This window comes from Elephantulus edwardii, unplaced genomic scaffold (genome assembly GCF_000299155.1).
Source record: "Elephantulus edwardii isolate Elephantulus edwardi_28Jun2011 unplaced genomic scaffold, EleEdw1.0 scaffold00065, whole genome shotgun sequence".
Lineage (NCBI taxonomy): Eukaryota > Metazoa > Chordata > Mammalia > Macroscelidea > Macroscelididae > Elephantulus > Elephantulus edwardii.
The window spans coordinates 7,270,850-7,289,663 of record NW_006399815.1 but is presented as its reverse complement, the minus strand read 5'-3'; the positions used below and the strand labels follow the sequence as shown (position 1 = coordinate 7,289,663).

The 18,814-nt window shown below is 37.8% G+C and overlaps 1 protein-coding gene across 2 annotated transcripts in view; it reads left to right on the top strand.

Annotated features, from left to right (window-relative positions):
* The window catches only part of TMEM117 (transmembrane protein 117), an 841,252-nt gene that overhangs the window by 119,578 nt on the left and 702,860 nt on the right, over window positions 1-18,814 (top strand). For both annotated transcript variants that reach the window (XM_006888182.1, XM_006888183.1), the window contains exon 2: window positions 12,232-12,364. In XM_006888182.1, coding sequence (XP_006888244.1) covers window positions 12,232-12,364 — 133 coding nt within the window. The remainder of the gene's footprint in view (window positions 1-12,231; window positions 12,365-18,814) is intronic.

The following is an 18,814-nucleotide window of genomic DNA, read 5'->3' as shown; positions in this document are numbered from 1 at the left end:
AAGAACAAACTGGGAGGAGGGTAGAGAGTATAGTGCAACAATGAATGAATGGAAACCCAAAATCTCTGTAAATGTTTATGAAAATTAATAAAATATAGAAAGAAAAAAAAAAGAAGATCAAGATAGTAGTGGGGAAAAAAAACAAAACCCAAAACAAACCAAAACCACAGACTACTATGTCTATCTATTAAAGAAAAAACAGTCTTCCTGGATTTGACAGTGGAGCGAGTGGGTCACAACAACAATATTTACAATATTTGTCAGGGAAACTGCGGTAGAGTACATCCTAAGTAAACTCTCAGTGAGTGAGGCTAGATTGTGAAAATAAGGTAGTTCAAAGAGGTGGGCCAATAAATTACTGTTTTTAGGATGGACTTAAGCTACTTTAAAAGTCAAAAGATAAGAATAAGCACAGAGATAAATAATTGAAATAAAAGGAGAGAAATGACAGCTGAGATTGATGAAGCCAGAAGTCAGGTGGAGTTGAGAAAGGCACGAATGGGGTGTTTGGTATAGAACAGTGGAGGAGCACTACATCCTCTAAGAAGCAAGGAAAGGAAGTAAAGAGGTCAGTGAAAGCTGAGAAGTTGGTGAATTTAGCTGAGCCAGAAGTTGAGGGACAGTAATACTTTTATTTTTAGTGACAGTAATATTTTCTTTGTATGAAAACAAGGCCATGCCCAAAGGTAGATAGGGTTTAGTTGAACCTTGAGCTGAGATTTGGATTAATGTTGAGGGGAATGAAGAAGAAAATTGATAAAGTCATAGGAAAGTAATAATATGCACTGCTGTGACAGCAACCTGTTGTATCACAGCCCACTCATGTGGCTTTTTTCCACTTCAGTTTACTAAAATCTGAGAAAGCAAATTGTGATTCTGAATCAGACTTTTTCCTCTGGAGAAGGGTAAACCAAATAGCTGGAAAGAAAATTGAGGGAGAAAGAGTCTTAAGAACTGAAGAGTGCAGATGTTGTAGGATTGAAATCTAGAAGGATAGAAGGTTGAAGTACTTGCAGTGGAATATTGTCCATTTGCTTATGATTTTCTTAATTTTAAAATCCATTCAACAAATATTTATTGCACATTGAAACATATACTGCAACATATGTTGCATATTATAATAAATATGGCACTATGCTCAAGGGATATAGCTGTGAGGAGACTAGACGTTTACCACCATGTTGCAGGTTATATTTAGGTATGACATGCATATGGAAGACAGTGAATCACAGAGTTGGATTTTAGATCTTCTACGTTGTGCAGTATAGTATATCAACAGCAAAACTTGTTTTTACTTGTAGAAGGTTTCTTTTGGAGAGTTTGAAGGTAAATTTCATTTTCCTTCAGTAATGTATTCATCAGTATTTCATTTAACAGTTTCTAGTGGCACACACACACAGTAAAGCGTTAAAGTTTTAACAAAAAAGACTGACAATTTGAATTCACCTGTAAATATCTTGGTCTTTCTGATTACTTGCTATGTATCTGAGAACTAGACAATGAATGTAGATGACAGAAGAATTGATGTCTTTCAGCTCTGATGTTGGAGAAGAGTCTGGAACATTCTATGGACTGTCAAAAGGGCAAACGGATATGTCTTAGAGAAGGTGCAGCCAGAGTGCTTCTTGGAGGCAAAGATGATATAGCTTTGCCTAACATATTTCGGGCAAGTTTCTAGGAGAGGTTATTCCTTGAAATGGGACAGCATTCTTGGAAAGGCATAGGGTAGTTGAACGAGAGGAAGACGCTCAACCAGTTTGATTGGCACAGTGATTGCTGCAGTAGGCTCTAGAGAAAGTGTGAGGACGGCACAAGATAGGACAGGGTTCAGATCCATTATTCATAGAGTCGCTATGGGTCATACTCGACTCAACATCACTTAGCAGCAATAACAAATATTTTGGAAGAACAATCTATCATTTGTCTTCCAAGAGATCAAAGACTTGAAACCTCTAGTGTACTTCTCTGAAATATATGAAGTTACTCTGAGTTGGAATTGAGTCAATGACAACTTTAATTTCATGAAAAAATTCTTTACCATGTAGTCTGGTGGACTCTGATGATATGAAGGAAAATAAAGGCTCTACTTCAGCCATTTAGAGCCCATTGTTTCATGCTTCTTCTGGGTCTTTACTCCATTGGCCATTTTTATCTGCATTATCTTATGATAGCGCTCATTCACTTACTCACTTACTGCCATCTTTCTCCTGAGGAGCCGTATGGGGATTTGAACCGCCAGAGAGATGCTGTCTTTGGGTTAGCATGTTAAGTCCCTGTGGATGACACCACCAGAGTTCCCTAAATATTTCTATATCCTATGAACTTTGAATCCCTCTCATCCCCTGTTTTAACAGCCCCTCAGGACTAATTAATTATATTAATATCGCACGCAAGCAAAAATCTTATTTAAAATTAACATGGACAGAGAATTCCAGAAATTTAAGGTATACTTTGAAGAGATTACAAAATGGCATGAGGGACACGAGGGACCTTATTGCTGCTGTCAGATGTGTCTTGACTGAAAGCAGGGAATACCAGAGGGATGTTTACCTGTATTGTATTCTTTCACCATACTTACTCAGTCTGATTTGTGAGCAAATAATTGCTTAGGTATCAAATTTTGACATAGACCAAGTAACAGTGGTTAAACTAGAAGAAGAGGTTATTGCATGGTTTAAAATCAGAAATGGTATATTTCAGGGTTGTATTATTTTACAAAGTTCAGTTGTTATTGTTGTTATGTGCCATCGAGTTGCTTGTGACTCATAGTGATCCTACCATACAACAGCCCTGAAACCTGCTCTATCCCGTGCCAACTTTACTGTCTCTGACACACCTGCCCTCATTACCCCAGTCACTGTATCAATCCATCTCATCGATGGTCTCCATCTCTTTCTCCATCCCTCTACCCTTCCAGGCATGATGTCCCTTTCCAAGGACTGGTTCCTCCTTGCAACATGCCCAAAGTATGTCAGACGAAGCCTCAGAATCCTTGTTACTAAGTTCAGTACCTAAAGAATTATTTGCTTAACTTACAGATTGAATGAACATGGTGAAATAATTTCTCCCAGACAAATTTGTTCGTTCTTTTGGGAGTCCATGGGATAGACAGTATTCTTCTCTCTAAACAAGTATAGGTTTGGCATATAATGTGTATGTTGTTGTTGTTGTTATGTGCCATCAAGTCACCTGTGACTCATGATGACCCCATGTACAGCAGTTCTGAAGCCTACCCTGTCCTGAACCAGTCTTAGTGATTCCGACACACCTACCCCCTTTTCCCTAGACATTGTATGAATCCATCTCATCTGGGGTCTTCATCTCTTGTGCTGTCCCTCCACCCTTCTGATCATGATGTCCTTCTCCAAGGATAGGTCCCTCCTGGCAACATGCACAAGTATGTAAGATGGAACTTCAAAAACCTAGCCTCAAAGGAGAAACTTGGTTTCACCCTTTCCAAGACAGACCTGTTCATTCTCTTGGCAGTCCAGGGTATGTTCAAGACTCTCTCCAGCACCACAACTCAAAGGCATTAATTCTTCTTCTATCATTCTTAGTCATTATCTATTTCTCTGATACATAGCAAGTAATTGCAAAGACCACGGACTGGATCTAGACTGACAATGTAGCTTCTCAGCACTCTGGAAAGGTCCCTGACAGCTGATATACCTAATGCAATTTGTCTTTTGGTTTCCTGACTGCTAGTGCCAAGACTTGACTGTGGAGCCGAGACAGCTGTAACTGTTAACAACCTCAGTCTCTTCTCCATCTATCATGGTGCTGCCAACTAGCTCAGTGGTGAGATACTTTGTCTTTTTGATGTTGAGGTTCAATATATATTGAAGACTATAGTAATTGACCTTCTGCAACAAGTGTTTCAGGTCTGCCTCAGTCACAGCAAGCAAGATTGTGTCATTTGCATAATGTAGGTTGTTGATGAGTCTTCCTCCAATCCTGATGTCACATTCTTCTTCATAAAGCCCAGCCTCCAGAATGACCTGCTCCACATATAGATTGATTTGTTGTAATCAGCACATTTGGATGCCTTTGCATAGTCAAGGAAACACAGGTAGACATTCCTCTAGTACTCTGTCTTCTGGCAAGATCCATCTGACATTGGTCATTATGTCTCTAGTGCCTCAGCATCTTCTAATCCCAGTTTATATTTCTGGTAGTTCTCTATCAATGTACTATTTCAGTCATTTCTGGATAATCTACAGCAAGCTTTTGCATATGTGCAATATGAGTGATGTTATATGATAATTTCCACACTCTGTCAGGTCACTTTTTTTTTAATGGGAATAAATATGGATCTCTTCCAGTCAGTTGACCATGCAGTTGTCCTCCAGATTTCTTGGTACAATCTAGTGAGCATGTCCAGGGCAGCATCTGTTTGGTGAAATATGTCATTTGGTATTTCATCAATTCCTGGGGCTTTATTTTTTATCAAGTCCTTCAGAGCAGCCTGAACTTCCTCCTCCATCACTTGCCTCTTGATCATATGTTGTTTCTTGAAATTCTTCTGTGTCAGCCAATTCTTCTTCATACAGTGACTCTATGTGTTCCTTCCATCTTCTAGTAATACTTTCTGGATCATTTGATATTTTGCTCATAGCATCATTGAGTATTGTTACTCGAGACTTGAATTTTTTCTTTAGTTCTTTCATCTTAAGAAATGCCAGTAGACAAAGTGCTAGTCTATAGGCCTTTTATTGTAAGAACCACCTTCCCTCTGTAACTTGATTTGTGCCACTATTAGAACCTCTACTCGGAATATTATTGCTTTTTAATTTTTGACTCATGTACTTTTAACTTGTTAGTTAAGTTTGTGTCTTCTAGGCTGCAACACTTCCATGATACATCTTCAAGGATATGAACATGTACGGCTAAGCACAATTGATAACAGTGCATCTAAATTCCAAAATCAATCTCCATAATAGTATATGTGTTCCCTACTGCCAAAGGGGCCCTTTAGAGTAGTGAGAGAAGATCTTCACCCTGAAACCCACAGCATCCCTTTTCAGCAGGAAGTAGCTAAGAGAATACGCCATCCCCTTTTCCTTATGAATCAGGGTGAAGTCTCTCTCAGGGAGGAGTGATAGGGAATGGCAAAGGACACACTGACAAAGGAGATTAATCAGAACTGGCTTTGACAAGCACTGTGGCAATTGGACAATTAAAACAGACATTCGGCGGGGGGGCGCGGGGAAGAAGAACGAACTGGGGAGGAGGGTAGGGAAAAGAGTGCAACAATGAATGAATGAAAACCCAAAATCTCTGTAAATGTTCACTAAAACTAATAAAATTTAATAATATTTTTTTTTAAAGAAATGCCAAGTGAGTAAGGCCCTTTCGATTTTTGGACTCCGGTTTTTTTTTAACAATTCATTATATATAGTACTTTGCTTTGTCTTCCTGAGCTGCTCTTTGAAATCTTCTATTCAGCTCCTTAGCTCCTTGATTTCTTCCCTTTACTTTGCTGCTCGATGCTTAAGCACAATATTCAGAGTCTCTCCTGACATCCACTTTAGTCTTTTCTTCTTCTCTGTTTTTGTAATTGGCAAACCACCACATTTAAGCAAGCATTTATGTTTAAAAACTATGCCAGGGCAATAGTTATAACCCATCACCAACTCAGGCAAACCAACTGTATGGTCACCTTACAAAAGAGAAAACATAAAACTAATTACAATCAAGTTAGAACTAACAACTGACTCACAGTTCATCCTCCACTGGTGTTTTTTTTTCCCTCCACTGGGTTTTTGAGGCTGTAAATGGCACAGAGGATTTCCCATCTTTCTATCTCAGAGTTCCTGGTGGAATTGAACCACTACTATGTTAGCATCACTATTCCCAATAAAATGAATTTACAGGATAGTTGTTAAGTGCTGTCGAGTCGTAGGTGACTCATAGCAACCCTGTGAATGAAAGACTTGGACACTTGCATAACTTTCGTCCTTTCTCCAGGTTCATAGGGTTTCCAGAGGCAAGCTATTTGGGAAGTGGATGCCATTCCTGCTTTCAAGCTTACAGGATAGTTGTTGTTGTTATGTGCCGTCGAGTCACTTGCGACTCATAGTGACCCTATGTACAACAGCCCGAAACTCTGCTCTGTCTTGTGCCAAGCACACTGTCTACGGCACACCCATCCTGATTACCCCAGTCACTGAATTAATACACCTCATAGAGAGCCTTCACCTCCTGCACCTCCACCCTCCCAAACACGACGTCCCTCTCCAAGGACCGGTCCCTCCTTACAACATGTCCAAAGTATGCCAGACAAAGCCTCAGAATCCTTGCCTCCAAGCAGTAGCTTGGTTTAACTCTCTCCAGGATCAATCTGTTTGTTTTCCTAGCAGTCCATGATACCCTCAATACTCTTCTCCAGCACAACAGCTCAAAGGCATCAATTCTCCTTCTATCCTCCTTAGTCCAACTCTCTGATGCATAACAAGTGATTGCAAAGACCATGGTCTGTGTCAGATGCACCTTAGTCTCCAGAGAAACACCATTGTTCTTCAGTACTTTGGAGACTTTCCCATTGCATACATCTTTTAATTTCCTGGATGCTGGTGCCAAGAGTGTTTACTGTGGAGCCAAGTAGACTAAAGCTGTTAACAATCTCAATCTCTTCACCATCCATCCCGATGCTGCCAATTGGCCCGGTGGTGAAAAATCTTTGTCTCCTTGGCATTGAGCCTCAATCCATATTGAAGGCTGCAGTCCTTGACCCTTTACAGGATAGAGACAATGAATTTTCTAGTGACATTCTCCCATAGCTCTGACATTTTTATTTTGATTGAATGGGGAAAGTGAAGTATGAGAATAATCATTATGAATCCTTGCACTAGCTCTTCCACTTGGTGAGTTAACTTTCAGAATTTTATGGGACATTTTAACTCAAAATTCGGGTTACATTAATTCTGACTTTAATATTTTGTAGTATTTTTTTAAAGTGAATTTCAAGCAGTGCTAACCTCACGTTTTGTTCTAATGACTTTAATGGTGGAAATTAATGCAGACAATGAGGTTGGTGGTGACAGCATAAATGGTACTGTCATATTTCCTTTTCTTACTAATTTTGTATCATTTCAGCCAGTGTATAGTTAATCCACAAGGTTTTATTTGCAGAGTGCTCTTAACCACCAGAATTTGTATTTGACTTTTAAAGTACATCCATCACCTAATTTCTTGACATATTCATATGTTAAGAAAGCAATTCCCATTTAGATTTTAAAAGAACTCTAATTGCCACCTTTGCTGTTCTTCATATAAGCTACTGAGTTAAGTAACTGGGTTTGTTTTAAGCTTGAAAGGACATGGAGTGAAAGAGATGGAACAAAGAGACCCCGTGAATCTAAAATAAGTTTGTGTTTCTGTTTCCTACCCAGATGATGATTGACTTCAAGCACTTTTCTGCTTTGCTTATAGCTGGGTCACCAGCATCTACAGCTGAATCTGGCATATAATAAACACACATTAAATATTTGTTCAATAAATGAATTATATTCTTTGCCGTTTGCTTTGAGATATTTATTGCATGTGTTTTTCACTCTCAACTAAGACTTTAATATTGCTTTATAATGTTCTGTCAGTGTGTTGTGGGGAAGATTACAAATTTCTGGTTTTCCATAATTGTTGATTTAATGAACCAATAAGTTCTTTAGGCTTATAATTTGCAGTGCTAGTTTCTTTTTGCTTTGGTAGGGAAATGTATACATTCTTATTTAGCTATACATTTGTATTCCCCTTGAATTACAGGTTTGTGCTTTGCATTCCTTCTACAAGGTGGGAAACCAGATGGTGTAACCAAATCCTTCTTTTCTAACTTCATCAAAGGCTTTAACTAGGATAATGTTTCTGTTAATTAGATTTGCACATGGAATTTAAAGTACTATTTTAATAAAAGCAAGGCCTAAGGGAAGCTTTTAGATCTTGAAAGATTATTGTTTTCCTGTGCTCAGTAAGTTCCACGTCTCTCCTGAGACAGAGAATTGCTAGGTGGCTTGATGCCCACCACATAACTTTGCCTTCAAAATGGATTTTATCTCAACATCAAGAAAACAAAAATCCACTATGAAGATGGCACCAAAAGTGAGGATGGAAGCTCCTGTCTCTCCTAAAACTGAAGCCAAAGCAAAGGTGTTAAAGGCCAAGAAAGTAGAATGAAAGGTATCGATAGCCACAAAAAAGAAAAGATCCACACATCACCCACCTTCTGGTGGCATAAGACGCTGAGACTCCAAAGGCAGCCCAAAGAACCTTGGAAGAGTGGCCCCTGGAGAAACAAACTGGACCACTCTGCCATCATCAAGTATCTCCTGACCAGAGTCAGCCATGGAGAAGAGAGAAGATAACACTACCTGTTCATTGAGGATGTCAAGGCCAACAAGCACTAAATCAAACAAGCTGCCAAGAAGCTCTATGACATTGATGTGGCCAAGGTCAACACCTTGATTAGTCTCGATGAAGAGAAAGCAGCTTATGCTCAACTATGCTTTGGATATTGCCAGCAAAAGTTAGATCATCTAAACTGAGTCCAGGCAGGCCAATTCTAAATATAAATATAATTATTAATGCTAAATATAAATTTAATTCTAAATTTTTTTCACCAAAAAAACCAAACAAAAACCCCCAAAATCCTCACTACTGAACCAACAGTCAACGTCATAATAAAGAAAAGACCAATGTTGTCAATGATTTGATTTTTACTAGGATCTAAAATAAAAATCCATGCTAGCAGTAGTCAAGAAATCTGTTTCAGTAGAAAAATCTTGTTGAGGACCTCTCCAAAGTGCTAAAGAGCAACAGCATCAGTTTAAAATTAAGATATGCCTGTTCCAAGTTAGGATAAATAGCAAAAGCTGAACAATGAAAAATGATGACTGAAGAAGAATTAATGCTTTTGAACTGTGATGCTAGAAAAGAGTACCGAATAGCTATGAATTGCCCAAAATACAAACATCTGTCTTGAAGGGAGTGTGACTAGGGTGCTTCTTAGAGGCAAGGATGGTGAAACTTCCCTCACATACTTTGGACATGTTGTCAGGAGGGGTCAGTCCTTGGGGAGGAAAAATACCCCACCACGCTGGGAAAGATGGAGTCAGAGAGAGGGAGGAAGACCTTCAGAAAGATAGACATTGTTAACAAAGAGTTTAAATAGCTTAAGAATTGAAAGGACGGTGCAGAATAGGGCAAGGTTCTGATCTCTTGTTCTTAGGGTTGCTGTGAGTCAGAGTTGGCTCATAAAAGAACAACAACAACAAGTTGACAACAACAGCAACTTTGATATATCATTAAAAAATATATCTATTTTCCCTAGTAAGAGATCCTTTTATAAGTTGTGTACAATTTATAGCAACCCTATGAACAGTAGATCTGTACCCTGTCCCATCCTGTTGCCATTCTCATGATTTCTGACACGCTGAGTCCATTGCAGCATTTATTGTGTCCATCCTTTTGGTTGAGGGACTTCTTCTCTTTTGCTGACCCGTCATATTTCCAAGCATGATGTCTCTCTCTAAGGAATAGCCTCTCCTAAACATGCCAAAAATATGTGAAATGAAGCTTTGTCATCCTAACCTCCAAGGAATACTCTGGCTGAGCCTTCTCTAAGATAGATGTTTGTTCTTTTGGCAGTCCATGGATTATTCAGGGCTTTTCTTCAGCACCACAAGACAAAGGCATCAATTATTTTTCTGTCATCCTTATTAATTTTTGGGCTCTCAGATACACAGTAAGTGAATGAAAAGACCATAGTCTGAATCAGGTGCACCTTATTCCTCATACTGGTATTGTCCCTCAGTGATTTGGAGAGGTCCCCAACAGCAGAATTGCCCAATGCAATGTCTCCTGATCTCCTGACTGCTGGTACAGAAGGTATTCATTGTGGATCCAAGTAAGATGAAGCCAATGAGAGTTTCAATATTTCTCCATCTATCATGATGTTGTTTATCAGTCTAAGGTTGAGAAATTTTGTTTTTCTTGATCTTGAGATGTAATCCATATTGCAATCCATCTTCTGCAATAAGCATTTCAAATTCTCACTTTTAACAAGCAAGATTGTGTCATCTTCATAAGGCAGGTTGTTTATGAGTCTCCCTTTGATCCTGATGCCACATCCTTCTTCATAAAGTACAGTTTTATGAATAATTTTCTCAGCATACATATTGAATACGTATGGAGAGAGGATATAACCTTAACTTACACTTTTTCTTATTTTAAATCAAACAGTATTCCCTTGCTCTGTTAAAAACCAGTTTTTTCATCTTGGTTTCATATGAGCACAATTAAGTGTTCTGAAATTCCCATTCTTGTCAAGGGTAGCCATAGTTTGTTGTGATCCACACAATCAAATGCCTTTCTATAGTCAATAAAGCATAATATACATTCTTCTGGTATTCTCTGCTTTTAACCAGCATCCATTTGACAGTAGCAATGATATTCCTGGTGCCATGGCCTCTTCAAAGTGCATCCTGAACTTCTGTCAATGTATTATTCTAGTAGTTTTTGAAGTTCTTTAGCAATATTTTGCTTGCAAGTGATATTGCTTGATAATTTCTACATTATGTTGGATCAACTTATTTGGGAATAGAAACAAATATTGATCTCTTCCCGTCAGTTGGTGAGGTAGCTGTCTTCCAGATCTGCTGATACAGTCTGATGTCCAGGGCTGCATCCGTTAGTTGAAACATATCTATTGATAGCCCATCAATTCCTGGGACCTTCTTTTTCTTCAGTGCAGCTTGAACTTATTCCTTCATCATCACTAGATCTTGAATATATGGTACTTCCTGAAATAGTTTAGTGTCAGCCAATTCTTTTTGGTACAGTGACTCTATGTATTCCCTCCACCTTCTCTTAATGCTTCCTGGATCATATGAGATTTTGTCCATAGCATTTCTCAGTAATGTAACTTGAGGTTTGAATTTGGTTTTCCATTCTTTCATCTTGAAAAATGCCAAGAGTGTTCTTCTCTTTTTATTCTCCAATTACAGCTCTGTGCACATTCTGTTACAATACTTTGCTTTGTCTTCAGGAGCCACCCTTGTAAATATCATGTTCAGCTCTTTTACTTCAGCATCTCTTACCTTTGTTTTGACTTGTTGGACTCTCTTGTGAAATTTTCAGTCTCATTTGGCATACATTTTGGGTTTTACTTTCTCCTTCATCTTTGTAATGTCCTTTTGCTCTCTTCTTGGATGAAATGCTTGTTGTCACCCCACAGTTCCTTTTGTCTGTGATCATATTTAAGAAATAAAAAAATAGCAAGCTCCAATTTGATAGTACTAGTAATATTGTCATTCATCTTGCTTCCATGCCAGCCTAGTAAACAATTTGAGGGCTGTCCTGGATTTCTTCCATGAGAATTGTTAACAAAAGGACAATAATTATATAGTACTGTCACTCATAATGCAAAGGTGTTAGAATATAGCAAATCATAGAGAATTATTGGAATAAAGTAAAGGTTTGTGAATTTTTATTTTATTTTATTAATTTTAATGAACATTTACAGAGATTTTAGATTTCCATTCATTCATTGCTGCACTTTTCTCCCTGACCCGAGCCCCAGTTCACTCTTCTCTTTGAAAAGTGAAAGAAAAATTCCGTCATTGGTATAGAATCTCCCCGCCACCCCACCGCCCCCCAACCCCGAGTACACTCCACTATGCAACCTTGATTCTGGATTCTTTTGATAACCATAATACCTTATCATATATTGCTTTTAAACTGTTCTCTCTCTCTCTTATCTGTGTCAATGCTGTATACATAATTTATTCAGTTTTCCTCAGTCTTACTCCAACTCTGATGTCAGTCAGTCGCATTCTACAACAGTGGCACTATGCAATATTTGTCTTTTTGTGACTGAGATATTTCACTCAGCATAATGTCCTCCAGGGTCACCCATTTTGAAAAATATTGCATGAGTTCCTTGTTTTTCCAATACAGCGTAGTATTCCATTGTGTGAATATGCCACACCTTCTCTATCCATTTGTTTGTTGATGGGCATTTGGGTTGTTTCCAGCTCTTTGCTATTGTGAACAAAGCCGCGGTAAACACGGGTGTGCATATATCTGTTTGGAGGTCAGTTATGGCCTCTTTGGGGTATATTGCCAGTAGTTGAATGGCTGGGTCAAATGGTATGTCTGCTTGCAACTTTTTGAGAAAGCGAAGGTCTGTGAATTTTGAGTTGTTGACTAAATTTATGTGTTATGATATTTATCTTTCAGGTCAGGTACTCCGGCTGAAAATGTTTCGAGAGGATCATGGGTCATGGATGACAATGTTCTTCAGCACAATTCTCTTTCTCTTCATATTTTCTCACATATACAACACGATTCTTCTAATGGATGGGAACATGGGGTAGGTTATCTTTCCCCTTTCTACTGTGGTGAGTGTTATATTTGAAACTCATAAGAATTCAAGGAGAATCTAATTTGTAGTAGTCTTATTTATAAAGTCTCCTTTATAAATGTTTATATATCTTATAAAATCTTCTTTATAAATAAACCTTAAAGTTTCCTCCAAAATGGACATATTATGTGCATTTTTCTTTAAGATAATTAAACTTAACATCTCTCACCCTCAAGAAGAAACGTATAGCATTTTACAGTTTTATAATACTGTGTTTCTTACTCTTTAAGACTTCTTTGTGGGGAGAGATTGGAAGCATCTACTTACATAATTATAATGACAGAAAGCATGGGAATTGGGAAATCTTATTGATGTGTTTATATTCACAAAGTCAAAAAGCAAGGCTAAGATGAATGTCTTCAGTTTGCAACTTCATTGTTCTAGGGTGCCTGGTGAACTAAAGAATTTGATACTGGTGACTTTTCTTTCTCTCAGACATTCCCAACAAAGATACCTTTGTTCTAAATGGGTCATTTGAAAAGTGAGTCATTCTGTATTAAATCCAGTCTTGTGATCTCCATTTATCACATCACTAATCAAATCACCATGACAAGAAGACGTGCTAACAAGTAGACTGTAGATTTTTATTTTTTACTTTCCCCAGTTCTTTCATTATACAATAACACACAAGAACTGATCTTTCAGTTTAACTTCCTTCTGGTTGCTCTGAGTAAATTCTCAGGGCAGGATTATACAGAAATTGCTTGGTTAACAGCATTAAGAATGAAATGAATTACAACAATAAATTATCTTATTTATTTGGTGTGCACTGAACTAGTTCCTAAGAACACTTTTAATCTAGACTTTCCAATATATCTGAAAGCTAGAGAATACACTTCCCCCCCCCCCCCCGAAAGTAGGCTAAGTGAAGTTGTTTAGTTTTACAATGCACATTTGCTATGAAGAGAGTTGGGTTACCACTGATCAATACTAGGAAGGATAGCTCAATTAAAGTGTAATGGTTTTCCTCTACCTTGAAAGGAGATTAACAGTAAAAGGAAAACAGCTACTTCACAAGGTTTATATTTAGTCCATATTAACAAGTGGTAAACACAAGAATTTGCTTTTGAATTGACTTTCTAGACTTTAGGAAGTTATTAAATGTTTTGTCTGTAATTGTTCATTAAACTAGATTAATGCTGTTAATAATTAAGTAAATCTTGTTCTTTTATTTTTAAAGTGAGTTAGTTATACCATCTTTGAACTGACTGTATGCATGTCAAAGCAGGAATGTATGATAATTTCTTAAATTGCATGTTTATACAAGTTTTTTGGGGGTACTCCAGGGAACAACACATTATCTGAGGTATTTCCTTATCCTCTGAGGTCAGCTCTGGTGCTATGGTCCATGGGGAGTTGCACTGCTAACCCCAATGCAACACCTCTCTGCCAGTTTGAATCCACAGTAGATTCAAGTGTGAGAAATGGGCCTTCTCTACCCATTTAATTTACAGCTTTCAAAAATTCACTGGTGTTAGCTGTGAATTGGTTCACTAACTGGAATGCTAGCAATGAGTTGAGCTGAGTTTGCAGGCCAGTGTATGATCTAGTTGGGGTGTGTGGAGAGGACAGTGGCACACAGACATCAAAGATTGCCGGACTTTCCACTACAGAAATGCTGATAGGAGAGAAGAATTTAAAATTCTTTTTTTAAAAATTTTTTTTAATTTATTTATTTTTTTTTTTATGGCCTGGCGGTGCCGGATCTGCTCCGCTCTTACCGACTTTCCCTTGGTAGCGGTAATGAACCACGAACCAGAAAGCCGCGGCACGTGAGCCACCGTGCTCCACCAGTGAGCTACATCTCCAGACCCAGAATTTAAAATCCTTAAACTAAATCTATTGCATAAGGAATTCTGATGTGTTGTGGTTTGTAGACTTCTTTAGGATTATTGACCTAGAACCATTCTCAAAACAATTTCAAGGATTTCCTATGATGTTTAGACTGGTTCTGAGTTTCCTTCTATAATTTTATAATTTAAAACAAGAATCTTTAGGCCTGGAATGAGTGAGTTTAGGTTCCAGGAAGAAAATAAAAGAGGTTTTCTAGACAAATGTGTTTGTGTGAGAGAGATAATTTTAGGATTGAGTAAAAGAAAAATGGAAGTTTTGCATCTAGGAATTTTATGTGCCACAAGGTGACAGACAACGTAGCTTGAAGCCTCTCTTACTACAGAATCTCAAGAAACACTGCAGAATATGCTACAGGTCCATATGCCCTTCTTAAAGATATAGCTGCACTAACTAAAAAGAACATAAAACTCTTCAGGGGCCAAAAATGAAGACACAGCTGAGAAACAGAGTTGTGAGCTAACCTACAGAGAAAGTGACTTAGAGACTTAAATTTTAACTCATGTGTATAAAGCTCTGGTGACCAAGTGGTAAGAGGCTGAATTATGGGAGAAAGATGGGTAATAAGCTGCTATGTGATTTATTGACTCTAAAAACCTGCTGGAAGGTCAGTTATAAGTTGAGTCTGAATGATGGTACATAATATATAGAGACCAGAGATAGGACTTTGGGCTCATATTAAATTAGAAACCAAAAGGGAAATGCTCACATTATAGAGTCCTACAAAGTGCAATGGAGAGAAAAACAGACTTAAGAACAACTATATACAAAAGCAGGCTTCAAGGAAATATATGCATGGTGTATGCCCAAAGTATGTGATGTTACTATTAGGTGTTGACAAGTTGCTTGTGACTCCGAGTGACCCTCTGTACAACAGCTCTGAACCCTGCCAATTTTATTTTATCTGACATATCTACCCTATAACTCCAGTCACTGAGTCAATCCATCTCATCCGAGGTCTTCCTTTCTTGCACTGTCCCTCCACCCTTCCAAGCATGATGTATTTCTCCAAGGACTGGTCCTTCCTGGAAACATGCCCAAAGTATGTGGGATGGAGCTTCAAAATACTTGCCTCCAAGGAGAAATCTGGTGTTACCTTTTCCTGGACAGACGTATTATTTGTTGTCTGGGCAATCCACAATATGTTCAGCACTCTTCTGCAGCACCACCATTCAAAGGCATCTATTCTTTGTTATCCTTAGTTTACTTAAAAAAAGAAAAAAAATATTGTGCTTCAGGTGAAAATTTACGGTGAATGGATTCCCCTTTAATAATTTTTATACAAATTATCTCATGGTATTGGTTACAATTTTATAATGTGTCAGCACTCTCATTATTTGTCTGTTGATTGTGTTTTCATTGATCTCACCTTCTCTTCCAAGTTTTGTCTTCTTATCTCTGCTTTTATATACTTGTTGACCATTTTTCTAACATTTAATTTTGTAAGGGGGCACATTACTCACTGATGATACAGTTTATTTTATAAGTCAAAACTGTTAATTGGTTGAAAATTGATGTTCTTCAATTCCAGTTGAAATAGCTTTACTTCCAAGTTCAAATGGTATCTTAAGGCAGTAATCTAAGGTTTCTTCCAGTTTCTGTTGGTCTAGAAGACTGTCCCATTTTAGGAAAATGGACATTCTCTACATTTCCCTTCTTGTTCTATCCAGGACCCTCTACTCTGTCCCTGGCCAGCACGGTTGGTAGTGGGACCCATGAAACATCCAATTCTTCTCATCTCAGGTTCCAAGAGATTGTAGTCTGTGTGGGCTGTTGATTCTCTGCACTAGTTTTCCTTTGAGCTTTTGATTTCTTCCATTCTCTTTTGCTCCCTACAAGCAGAGACCTACACTTATATCTTAGATGATTGCTTTCGAGTTTCTAAGACCTAAGATGCTACCTATCAAACATTATTTTTTGAACTGTTATACCGACTAACTAATATAACTAAGTTGTCCCCTGAGACAATAGTCTCAACCCTTTGACCTACTAAACTAATCCTGAAAGTTGTTTGGATATGTCTAGGAAGCCTCTGTTAAGGTGCTACCTATATAGTTTGTTATATTTTGAAATATATGTGCATCACATACAAATATGTGTGTACATTGTTGTTATGGGCCATTAAGTTGCCCACACCTCAGTGACCTTATGTATAATAGCTCTGAACTCTGCCTCTCTTGAGCCAGTCTCATTGACACCAACACACCCACCCCCATTACCTCAGTTACTATGTCAATCCATCTCATCCAGAGTCTTCCTTTCCTGTGCTGTTTCTCCAAGCATGATGTCCTTCTTCATGAACTAGTCACTACTGACCATGTGCCCAAAGTATGTGAAATGGAGCTTCAGAATCCTTACCTCCAAGGAGAAACTTTGTTCCACCCTCTCCAAGACAGAGCTGTTTGTTCTCTTGGCTGTCCATGGTGTGTTGAATGCTCTTCTCCAGCACCATAACTCAGAGACATAGATTATTCTTCTGTTATCCTTAGTCATTGTTCAGCTCTATGATGCATAGAATGTAATTGTAAAGACCATAGTCTAGATGAGGTGCACCTTATACAAATACCTATATATATGCATATAAATTTACTCACATATGCCTTCTTATACATAAATATCCATCAGTACATGGAAGCAGGAGTGGCAGCCACTTCCTAAATAACATGCCTCCAGAAGTTCTATGAACTTTGATAAATGTCGATAGTTATAGAGGGATTTCAGGCTTTTGTTCATTGGGTCGCTATGAGTCGTGTTTGACTTGAAGGCAATCAACAACAGCAATAACATGCACCTAACATACCCATACAAAAATTTGGTTATTTTAACTGTCATTCAATATTGTTTATAACATTTACCAAAGTTGGCCTTTTTCCTTGTGTACTACAAATTTTTTTACCTTGATTAAGTTGCACTGACTTCACTTACATTTAGGGGATTGCTTTTCAAATTATAAAATAATAACAAATGTAGACTATTTAGAAAGTGATTTCCCCTTTCCCCCCCAATAGTTTATTTTGAAAACAATGTTTTCAAAAACAAATTCTCTCAATTTCCCTCAAATAACCCCCCCCCCCACACACACACACAATTGTTCAACCTGATGATTAAGTGATTCTCCTTTCTTCTCCCTTTTTTATCACTGGTAGCTGTCAAATAACTTTGCTTTCCATGTGTGTCTATTCTTGGTTTTTCATAATAGTGAGGTCATACACTATATTTGTCTTATTATCATTGACTTATTCAGCATAGTGTCCTCTAGATTAATCTCTATTTTACCTCACAGGCTTATTATACTCTATGTTGTTGTTTACTGTAGTGTCGGAACCAACTCATTGCTGACCCCTCAGTAGGTTTTCAGAGGCTGTAAATTGCACAGGAGTAGATTATCCATCCATCTCCCAAGAAGCAGTTAGTGGATTTGAATGCTGTGCCTCTGGGATTGCAACATAGTTTCTTACCACTGGGATACCAGAGCTCCCCTTTGTATTTTATAGTTGTGTATTAGTATTTCACTGAATGTTGTTGTTGTTATGTGCCGTTGAGTAGCTTGCGACTCATAGCTACCCTATGTACAACAGCTCTAAACTCTGCTCTGTCCTGTGCCAATCTCATTGTCTCCGACACACTCATCCTGATTGCCCCAGTCACCGAATCAACAGAAATATAAAAATTAGTGTATCCATTCATCTGTTGAACAGCACTTAGACTCTTTCTATATTTTTGCAACTGTGAATAATACTACAATAAATGTATGTGTACATTTGTCTTTCTAAAGGAGCTTTGGTAACATAGTGAGAAAGGAATTGTTCTGGCAACCCAAAGGCAGGTGGTTTGAATCCACTAGCTGCTTTGTCAGAGAAAATGGACATCTCTTTCCATGTGATGTGCAGCTTCTAAAAACCCACTGGATGGTCAGTTATAATTTGATTTCAACTTGATGGCAAAGAGAGAGATGAATATTTATTCCTCTATTGCTGTATTTCTAGGGTACATATCTTGGGAGTAGGATTGCTAGATCATAAACTATTTCTAGGTTTTGAGGAAACACATAGTCTTTTCCACAGTAATTATCCCATTTTACAACCTCTTAAGCAATATATAACAGTTCTGATTCCCCTAATTTCTTTGGAAATTTTTTATTTTCTAGAGGGTTTTTTAAAAATCATTATTATTTTTACAGTGATGAGATGGCTTCATATTACGTTTTTGATTTGCATCCCCTAACAACTAATGATTGTGAGCATCTTCACATGTATTTTTGACCAGGTGAAGGTCTTTTTTGGTGAAGAGTCTGTTCATGTTCATTTCCCATTTTTTTTTGTATTGCTTGACTTTTTAAAATTACTGAATTGTTCAAGCTTTCTGTATATTTTAGATACTAGACCTCTGTCTTATAGTTACTGCCATTAAATTATCTGACATTGCATGTTTGTTTTCTGAATTTCTAATTGTAACTTTTATTTTTTTAATTATTAAATTTTATTAGTTTTAATGAACATTTACAGGGATTTTGGGTTTTCATTCCTTCATTGCTGCACCATTCTCTCT